This window comes from Paramisgurnus dabryanus, chromosome 10 (genome assembly GCF_030506205.2).
Source record: "Paramisgurnus dabryanus chromosome 10, PD_genome_1.1, whole genome shotgun sequence".
In the NCBI taxonomy this organism is placed as follows: Eukaryota; Metazoa; Chordata; class Actinopteri; order Cypriniformes; family Cobitidae; genus Paramisgurnus; species Paramisgurnus dabryanus.
In genome coordinates, this window is record NC_133346.1 from 7,855,532 (window position 1) to 7,866,667 (window position 11,136).

Genomic DNA, 11,136 nt, shown 5'->3' on the forward strand with positions numbered 1-11,136 from the left:
CTTCAAATGCGCTCCCTCAAAACTGTATGGCTGAAAGCTTCTTTTGTACTTCATGTCTTTTGTCTGATGCAGGGGGAGAGAGCGAAGGGGTGGGGGGGACGCTGCTCTGGAAGTGTTTGGTCCAAATTAGACATTCAAGGCGAGTTCTGTTTATGATTACTCTCACAGAGACCCGGACAAAAGCAGAGACATTCCAAGAGCTCAGTGAAGAGGATGGGATTCAATCTGAGAAAAGACAGAGACCTACATCATAACATCACTCACATGGACTCCTCTGGACCGCAAGCCTGGAGCAAATGTATCATCTGTACATACACAAAGTGTATTCAAAATGACTTACAGTGTGTTACAAGCTATACATTTTATCTGTATGTGTGTTCTATCAAACCCATGAACTTTGGGGCTGCCAAATGTTATGACCGGGTGAGCTGCAGAAATGACACAATAAAGCAACTTCACTAAAAAAATACATTTTATACAATTCCTAACATTTATTTCAGTGTATGCTGTATTCAGGGACTTTTGTATAAGAAGGGTAATATTAATGCGTTAATACATTTTTTTTTTTAGATATTAACCATGAAAAATAATGAAGGACATGGGATACTGTAAATACATTGTACCTTACTGCTCAGATGTTGAATGTGCATTTATTAGTTTTTTTAACAGATATGTAAATTGGATGTAAGGGATGACGTCACCCCTGACTGAAAGCATACAGATTCATGTGAGAGTACTTCACACACACTAAATGAGGACGGTTTTGGTTGACGGGTCTGTGAGAGAGGTGAGTGTGTGAAACAACTCCGCAGGAAGTTCCACAACCGATGTCATTTAGTTCACAGATCTGCCAAGAGCAAAGGGCCATTGTGCTATGTCCTTGAAAAAAAATAACCTTTTAGGATTCACGTTCATGTGGCTCAATTGGTAGAGCATTGCATTGGCAACACAAAGGTCATGGGTTCGATCCCGCATACAAAAACATGTATAGCTTGAATACACACTGCCACTTTGGATAAAAAGCATCTGCCAAATGTAAAATGTGGGTTTAGATTTCTCCTTGAGACATAACTACACTCCACCCTAATAACCTGGGATGTCTTCCACCTCATGGCCCCTAAGAAGAATATTATTTAATGGTTTGTGAATACATAGTTCTCAATATAGCTTTACATAAATAATATATATGTAATATATTTCACAAAAGAAATGAGCATTCTGTCATCCCATCATGTGCCACCACTGGGCCCCATTTGAAGAGTCAGTAAGCTCCTCCCCTTTTAAGAATCCTGAGTATCAGGAGCTTCTTACTGGTGGAAGATGATTAAATTCCCAGCACAGACTGGCTCACACTGATCACTCTGGGCATCTCTCTGCACAGGAGCTTACTGGAAACAGGTAAGCAACTCATCTATTTGCTACTGGTTTTGATGGAGATATTTTTTGATACCACCACAAACATGTATTGAGACCCTGTCTGTGAAATCCAGGCTAAAGACTCAGAATCTATTTATGAGATTATCAAAGCTTGTTTATTAATTTCAATCTTTGAGATGGCCTTACTCAGTCAATATTAAAGATATAAAACTTTAATTTGCTTTTAAAGTAAATCACAAAAATGGCTTGAGCTGGGTTTTCACAGGCATTGAGGTTTACAATTTATACATTTAATCAATATTACAGCATTTGTATTTACTAGATCATCATTCACAGATTCAGTTCCTTAGTCAAGTGAATTGAACTGTAGCTGTGTGCCAGTGTAAGGATCATAAACTGTAATGAAGTATCTCTGTAAGGTCTTGAATCTTTTCTTTGGAGGTCTCCTGGTCTTATCAAGGTCAAATACGCAAAAGTGTGCTTTATTCTTTTTTTATAGGTATTAAATTTTTGTTTTTTAATATTTTCTACAGTGCTAATGTCTAGTCTATATGTTTTAAAACAGATTTCATCTAATTCAAATTTGCATTCTTGCTTGGTTTAGTTTCATTTAATTGCAGAGTTAATTCACAAAAATGTGCCATATATTGACATAAGTGTCAAATAGTGTCCCAATTCCATACAGGATTTGGTTTCTAGTTCAACGCCTGTGGCTTGATAAATTCTGTTTTGTGTTTTTATTGTAGGGTCACCTGAAGCTTGTTTGATCCCAGTGTGTAGACCCACACCACCAACATGACCAAGAGCAGTGGGGAGAAGCAGCGCGCGCGCAGTCGCGTGCAGCAGATCCGCCAGGGAATTCAGGCCAGGTCCCTCAAAGCGAGGAAGACGGTGGAGGACATCTCTAAAGATGACGTCAAGACCTTTCTAAGGAGAAATGCTTTTGTGCTGTTTACTGTTGGAGCCGTGGTTTTTGGTTAGTGAGCTCTGCTAGTTTATTTGCGGATAACACCTTTTTAGTAAAAGTTCATCACTGCTGATACACAATATTTATAACAACATTATGAACCATCAGCTGTTTACTACTTAAACCATTACACAATTCATTTATGTAGTGTGCTTTGGGCATTATTTCAGTATGATTTAATAGTCTTCTGTTGGTTAATTCCCATTTGCAAGATAACATTCCAACACAGACCCACATAGACCATTATTAAAACCAATACAATATGGTATAATTATTAAATCCATTAGAATTTCTTTGATGGTTTCTATTGTTTTTTGTTATCTGGATCTATTTGATAAGTTAAGAATATGATAATAATAATAGCAATTGTATTATTAATCATTAATAATTAGCTTATTATAAATAAAACCATCAATGGATCACATAAACTTGGGCTATTTTCAACCTGGCATTGGGTCAAAAAGGAACAAATCCAGCCGATAACATAAAATAAGCCAGAATTTTTTTATATGTGACCCAACAATGGGTTAAAATAACCCAGCATTTCGGGTTGAAAACAACCCAGTTAAGTACAACCCAATGGATTGGTTTTAGCCATATTTGACCCAACGATGTGTTGAAAATAACCCAGCATTTTTAGAACGCACACATCACTTCATAAAATTAGAGATTTAGATAAAAACATGAACAACTTTACACACATATTTAACCCAAAATGTACCATTCATAAGGAAATGTATAAAAATTTACAATCCATCCCCAAACAAATACCACATTGACTCTTATGACTCTTAAAAAACTCTTAAAATCTAAAAAGTATATATCTAAGCATCTGGTATGTTTTCAGGCATCACGCTTGGATTTGCTTTGAGGCCGTACAAGATGTCCTACAGAGAAGTGAAGTATTTCTCCTTTCCTGGAGAATTATTGATGCGAATGCTGCAGATGTTGGTGCTTCCTCTATTGGTCTCAAGTTTAATTACAGGTATGAAACACGTTGAAATCAGGACTTGAAAATGTGATGATGTTGGTGGACAGCAGTTTTGGAAAAATCAAAAACCGGCAGCTCAAGAATGGTATCTCAAAGTATCTCAAAGATGATTAGCCATACAGAAATGACAAAACGTAAAGTTAATAGAATGACAATGACAAATAAATGATCATTTGAAAGAAAATGGAACAGGTGTTACAAGGCACTATTTTCTGGTTTGTAGACAGCGACGTCTTTGTGCTTTGGTTAAAGTCATGAGGTTGTAAAGAAAAGCCCATTCACCCTCCTGCTGCTACACTTCAACATACAAAGAAACAGCAGAAATGACAGCAGCTTAACTCAAAGACAAAGAGATCTATGCAAACTCTAACTGACTGATAATAATAATTTAAGAGATGTTTCATATGTTGAATTTGCTGTGTATGGGTGTGAGGAGGATACACAACATGAATCATTTCTTAAATAAGATGCAAGCCCATTGGGATACTGTTTGCTGTTACCGTGGAGACATATAGAGAGTGACATGACCATCTAAACCCGGGCAGGTGGAGGAATTTCCCAGGCCTGTCAGAGAGAGAGAGAAAGAGAGAGAGGAGCGAATGCCTGTAAGCAAATAGAGGAGTGCTGTCGAGAGAGCCCGAGTAGGAAATTGTGAAGTGAGGGGTTGAACTTTAAAAGATGCTGAAGTTTGGGCCCCTAGGATTAAACAATAGCTGCATTCTCCTTTACTCCAGGAACCAGGACTGCTGAACGGCCTCGTCTCTTTCAAACTTAATCGTAATTTGTTTTGGCAAGTCAGAGTCTTTTTACTCCTGACGTCTACGAGGAATACAATTAACACTAAGAGACCTTTATAAAATAGTCTCTTTGAAGTGAATCACTAAGAAAAGATAAAACGTTTATTATTCGTCACTAACAAAAAAATAAAGTCCTGGTGCTATTTTGGTATCAATATGATATAATTACAAAATGGATAGGCAGAAAAGTCTATTGTATAATAATATTGTACAGCTTTAATATTCTAAATGCTAAATGCAAATTCGTTCTCTCCAGGCATGGCAGCACTGGACAGTCGTGCGTCGGGAAAGATGGGCATGCGTGCGGTCATATACTACATGACTACAACTTTCATCGCGGTGTTTATCGGCATCATTATGGTCCTGATCATCCATCCAGGCAAAGGCTCAAAAGCTGAATTCGCCAAACAGCAGAAGATCGCGGAGATCAGCCCCGCAGATGCCTTCCTAGATCTGATCAGGTAATGGGACAACCTGTCACTTACTTCAAAGTACTCACATTAAACAGTGACGCTAATACAAGCACTCTTGTTGCAGAAACATGTTTCCACCCAATCTGGTTCAGGCCTGCACTCAACAGGTAAAATTCATATTTTCTTGCATGCAAATACTCATGCACTTCAATCAACTATGAAATATTTATTGCTTTCCACATGAAGGCAATGTAAAAAAAAATGTATTAATAATGAACGTCTATCTTAAAATCTACCACTTTTAAAACTTTGTTAGATTTGTCAGATCTTAACATATGATGCAATAATATTTTCTATTGTGGCAACATTCATTGTATTTTATCCATATTGGTGCATAATGCAGCAAACATCTTTATACAATTCCTAATTACATTTACATCATTGAACTTAAGTTATAGAAGCTCAAAAACTGCTGTTCTTCACACAAAAGGATTTTAGGCTTGATGACAAAAACATTCATCACTCTTGGATCCAAAATAGTTTTTTGAGAGGGCGTGAAATTATAATTGTACTAATATTTGACATTGTTTCATTTTCCCTTCTGTTGCCCCATGCTGGTTAACTAAATGTGTGAGGAACAGGCAGCTATTTTATCATTTATCATTTTAATGAGATTGAACCGCAGTTGTACTTGGAGCAACTGAGCAGAGCTTTGGCACGGTTGTGATGGTGCCGCAGTTGGAGATAATGAGACAGAAATGGCCACACAAAGACACTGAAGAGTTTGACAGCGGTTCGCCGTCCTTCCGGACGAAATTTGCCAAGATAGCGTCTAAAAAGACATACTGAAAAGTCATTTTATAAATAATGAATTTAGATATAAATAGTTATGCTTTCAATATCAAATCCTTACAAAATCAGAAAAACTTTTATAAGTGACCCTGTCTGTGATATTCAAACTAAAGTCTTATAATCTATGATGAGATTTAGAGCATCAAAGTTTGCTTTCAATTATTGTATTTACATTGATTTCAATTTTTGACATTACTTTACTCAGTCAATATTTAAGATATCAAGGTTATACTTTTTTTTCACAGAAATGATCTTTACATTATGTACAATGATTTTATGTAGAAAACAGTAAATCACAAAAAAAGTACTCTTATTTTTATTCTTCAGTTTAGATTATACATATATTTTTTCAGTGTAAATAAAATTTATGAAGCAAACTGATTACATCATTGGTATTTTTACATCTGGTCCCATTTTCTTTCCTTCTTCTTGTAGTTCAAGACCCAGTACGGCAAGAGGACCATACAAGTAAAGGTGCTAGTTAATGACTCTATATTTAACCTAACTAACGCAACCCAGGAGATCACCAAAGAGGAGGTTATTCCTTTGCCTGGCACCACCAACGGGGTAAATGCCCTCGGCCTGGTGGTGTTTTCAATGTGCTTCGGTTTCATCATTGGGAACATGAAGGAACAAGGAGAGGCTCTAAGAGACTTCTTTGACTCGCTCAACGAGGCCATCATGCGACTTGTTGCTATTGTTATGTGGTGAGTGATTCCAGGCACACAAATAGCCATTAAAAGGATAATTCACACAAAAAAAATAAAAGTTTATTCACCCTTATGTTGTTACAAATGAAAAGAATGATATTTGTAATCAAGCAGGAAACAGAAGCACCATTGACTTCCATTGTAGAAAAAAATACTACTATGGAAGTCAATGGTGCTCAAAAAGGTTGCAAACATTGCTCAAAAATCTTACAGGTTTGTGACAACATGATGGTGAATTTCTTTGGGGGTAAACTATTCCGGTAAAGTACCCTGAGGTGGCTTTTCAGTTTTCAATGAAATTAACATTGAAATAAATCACCACATTCAGGTATGCACCCATCGGTATCCTCTTTCTGATCGCTGGAAAAATCGTGGAGATGGATGATATCACCGCGATGGGAGGACAGTTGGGCATGTATACGATAACGGTCATAATTGGTCTTATGATACACGGCATAATCGTCCTCCCAACTTTGTACTTCGTCATCACACGAAAGAACCCAGTCATCTTCATCACCGGTTTACTGCAGGCCCTCATCACGGCTCTCGGTACATCTTCCAGGTAGGTTCGCGACCTTACCTTTGCAGGAATCAAATTTTTTATCTTTTTACTCAATCCATTCATTTATTTCTTAGCTCGGCCACTCTCCCAGTCACCTTTAAATGCTTGGAGGAAAATAACAAAGTCGACAAACGTGTGACACGATTCGTGCTTCCTGTCGGGGCTACGATTAACATGGATGGAACTGCGCTGTATGAAGCACTGGCAGCCATCTTTATCGCTCAGGTTAACAACATGGAAATGAACTTCGGCCAGATCATAACTATTAGGTGAGATTTTTTCCTAATCATCCTTTAAAATTATACACTATGCAATGAAAATCTGAATGTTTGGATGTGATTTATTTCTGTGATAGCATCACAGCCACTGCTGCAAGCATCGGGGCGGCAGGAATCCCTCAGGCTGGTTTGGTCACCATGGTGATTGTACTGACCTCTGTCGGACTCCCGACTGACGACATCAGCCTCATCATCGCAGTTGATTGGTTCTTGTGAGTGACCCCAAGTACTGATTTAAATGTGGTTTTGCAAAAAAAAAACATTAGCTAAATAAGATAAAAGAAAAACTAAGTGCATCTGGATATATTCCATCTTATTTGGGACTGCCTACTTTTTTTCTGTGATCAACCCAGGTGACACACTTTGATATACACCCATGAGACTCGCTCCATTTTTTTTGTGAATTTCATGTAATTCAATTGGTATTAACATAGAAACGTAATTAGGTTGGCCAAATTAATCATTCCAAATAGATCCCCTTTTCCACACAGCTAAAGGAGCCTCTTTTAAAACTAGGATGAAAACTGAACTAAAAGTTGGAAACTTTTGGCCTCTAATCACATGAAAAAAGTGGTATACTATAGTGTTTACTATAGCGAACTGTAGTATAGTGTAGTATTCTGTAATAGTAACTATAGTAAATATATAAAGTGTAATAAATACTGTAGTATACTATAATATTTACTATAGTAAGTAGAAGTATCTAGGAAGAGTTTACTATTTTAAACACTATAGTATACAACAATATTTTTTCATGTATATGGTATATGGTATATAATATATATATATATATATATATGACAAAAACATGTGCAACACAGAGCAAAATACATAATAATTGTGTTTTCATCTCATTTAATCCCCTTTTATGTTGGACACACAGGGATCGACTGCGCACCACGACCAATGTCCTGGGAGACTCCATAGGAGCTGGAATTGTGGAGTTCCTGTCCCAAGATGAGCTTCAGGGCGGCGATGTGGAGTTGGGAAGCTCTGTGCTAGAGGAAAACGAAGTGAAGAAAGCTTATCAGATGATCCCTCATGAGAACGAATATGAGAACGAGAAGCCACCAGACAGTGAAACCAAGATGTAGAGTCCGAATATTGTCCAATATGTCCAACCAAGGATTTGTGTGAGCGTGTGTTTGTGCACCTGCAGTGGCCCCATGAAGTATTAGACAGTATTCGAATTGTAGAATAAAATATAAGACCAAGTTTCAATTATTTTGAAGAAATATAGCACAATATTTTAAACAAAAAGTTTGTTGGGTTTTAGATATAAAAAAAATACATCTATTTTTCAAAGTTAGGGCAAAAAGTATTTGGACACTTTCTGGTTGTCAATTTTTGTGAACAAGTGCATATAAATGTGATTTCTTTTTGTGTAAGGAGAGCTGTATTTGGTTACTTTGTTATGAAACTGAAGGGAACTGACTTTATGCATCCAATGAAAATGATATTCAGACAAACTGGTTGAAAGTAATGGTAAGTTATGTATGAAGATATTTCTGGAAGATAAGGTTTTTGAAAGGTTTAAGCTACTGTACCTGTTGACTGTTCATTTCTTCAGATTTGTTTTTTTTTATCATGTGTTCCCATTTTGTCCTTTTACAGCAATTCTTCTCTTGATTATCCCTGATAACTTGATAAGATGGGAGAGTTTTACCTTTACAGAAAATATGATAACAAATTATAAAATGTATTTTATATTAATTTTTCATAATTGTAATTAGTTGAAATGTGACTATGTGGGTACAGAGGGCATTGGTGTATGGGTAATAGCAGCAAGTAAAAAAAGAAAGTGATACACTGGACGGATTTAAGCAAACATTTTGATTTTCTCACTGTAAATTATTCATCTGATCAGCAGACAGACATTTGTTACATTTTGTTTATATTACCATTTTGGCATGGGATAGATCCGTATGCATGATCATCTAAACATTGCGGATAAAATATATCAAACTGTAAATATCAGACAGTTATATTTAGTTTTATAAGCTGCTTTACACATCTTTATATCTTATTAATATTACTTAGTATTTCAGCAGATACAGATGTTTGAGTTTCTTTGCAGTATTCTCTCTACACACTTGCATTTATGAGATTTTATTGTTTTCTATTATTCTGCAAGATTTTCTGACCCTTATGTTGTCATTTGCTAACATGAATAATAAATAAAAACAACTTTTAGCTGCTAGTGGTTATTAACAAGAATAGGGACTAAATGTTTATGTATTAAGAGCCCTGTGATTGCAATGCCATACAACATTTTAAAAATAAATGCTTTATACACAAGCTGAATTCACATTTACTACTAGAAACTGTAATCTGTTGTTTTTTTGCCTTAAAAAAAGCTTAATTTGCTGTATATTTCCTGTGAAGTCCCTCAAAATGAAATGGATTATTAGACATTCTATAGAATATAAGATTGTACAACATGACTATATGGATTGTAATTGTTAAATATAGTTTTGAATAAAATGGCGATGCATCGTGTGAAACCTTTGTCAGATTGGTTATTGAGTAGATGTCTATTATTAGTATTATTATGTAATTTAAGGTACTCCCTGTGTTTTGCTCGGACACTTGATTCTAAGGCAAAAAAGCCAAAATTGAATGCATGTTGAATTTGAATTTAATTTAGTTTATTAGTGCAATTTATTAATGCACTTCATTTAGCTTAGTCAATAAAGAATTATCTCTATTCCTGACTGAAAAGACCATCTAAAACCAGCCAACCAGCTTAAGGCTGGATTACCTGGTCTTTAAACAATTTAATTAACTGGGTAGCAAATTACATAATTCCTATATGTATTTATTAATGTTTAAAAAGCAAATATAAAGGAATCTAAAGTGCTGATACCTCACAATAAAAAAAACGAATTTTGTAACCAATTAAATATTTGTTATTGTGGATATTTGCCTCCATCTTGTGGACAATGATTGTCTATAGTTTAAATTAATATTAAAGTGATAAGTCTCACATTCAGACCTATTTTCTAATAGATGATAGATCAAACGGCCATATGTTATTGTGAAAACTGTCAAAAAGCAATCAGCAATGCGCTGTAAAGGACAGGAAAAGGTTTGGTTTAAAGTGAAGAAACCCATAATGAAACAAGGCACATTTTGATAAGGCACAAATGAGTTTGTCACTGTGGTGGTACTTTAAAAATATCTGTGCATCTTCAGTAAAGGTACAATACTAAAATAAATGTACATTTTTTCCTTCCACATAAATATTGTCCTTTGCACCAAATGCCATTTGTACCCAAAGATACAAATAGCAGAGAAGCATATTTTCCTTGCAATGTAATTAAACAATTATTTTGCCCAAAAGAGCACTACCACAGTCCTTATGAGAATGAACCATAGTAAAAAAAAAAACATAAATTAACATAAATAAACCACGGTTCTGCTACAGTAACCATAATTAAACCATGGTTTTGCGACAGTAACCATATGGTGTTTGTGGTGATCTTTTATTCCACTTTGGGGGCAAAAAATACAGACTTTGCTCACTATTATAAACCATAATGTACACTTTGCACCATAAATGCATCTTTCACCCCAGTTTTCACAAAATTTTATAAATAGAACCATTTGCACATGTCTTTATTTCATACTTTTTGTTATTAATACTACATACTATTAAGTGTGTGGATCGATCGATCTATCTATCTATCTATCTATCTATCTATCTATCTATCTATCTATCTATCTATCTATCTATCTATCTATCTATCTATCTATCTATCTATCTATCTATCTATCTATCTATCATCTAAAAACCCTCAAAAGCTTATGTGGTACGTTTGTGCATTACCGTTAGGTGCCGCTCTTGCCCCATTAATAAGATCCGTGTGTACCAACATTAACAAATAAACTAATTTAATATTAAAACCAAAGAATCTTGTCATTTCTACGTCGGGGAAACATTGTCTTATTACATTAAGCTGTATTTAATATAATTGTATAATCCCAATGTTCTGAATACAGTTGTTGTTAAAGTTGTGTTGTCTGTTTCTTATTGATTTAATTTACTCTTCTGTTATTTAGTATATTTAAATATTTAATATATATTTTAATAACAGCACTAATGTCACTTCTTCAAAATAATATTTTAAGTCACTGTTTTGTATTGAGATAGCTTACGCATAAGAGCCATGCTATGGCAATAAATCAT

At 35.3% G+C, this 11,136-nt stretch overlaps 1 protein-coding gene across 1 annotated transcript; it reads left to right on the plus strand.

Annotated features, from left to right (window-relative positions):
• The first annotated feature begins 1,239 nt into the window (after positions 1-1,239).
• slc1a3b (solute carrier family 1 member 3b) lies at positions 1,240-9,451 on the plus strand. The gene is made up of 10 exons (XM_065260567.1): positions 1,240-1,398; positions 2,124-2,353; positions 3,192-3,329; positions 4,389-4,593; positions 4,670-4,712; positions 5,833-6,104; positions 6,436-6,669; positions 6,744-6,938; positions 7,025-7,159; positions 7,831-9,451. The coding sequence occupies exons 2-10, from the start codon at positions 2,173-2,175 to the stop codon at positions 8,039-8,041; spliced, it is 1,614 nt and encodes a 537-aa protein (XP_065116639.1). The 5' UTR covers positions 1,240-1,398; positions 2,124-2,172; the 3' UTR covers positions 8,042-9,451.
• The last annotated feature ends 1,685 nt before the right edge of the window (positions 9,452-11,136 follow it).

Bases quoted from the DNA above. Each gene is read 5' to 3' on its own strand.
- slc1a3b (XM_065260567.1), top strand. From the start codon at position 2,173: ATGACCAAGAGCAGTGGGGAGAAGCAGCGCGCGCGCAGTCGCGTGCAG. The intron at 4,713-5,832 runs GTAAAATTCATA...TTCTTCTTGTAG, and splicing joins TTCAGGCCTGCACTCAACAG to TTCAAGACCCAGTACGGCAA. The intron at 6,105-6,435 runs GTGAGTGATTCC...CACCACATTCAG, and splicing joins CTTGTTGCTATTGTTATGTG to GTATGCACCCATCGGTATCC.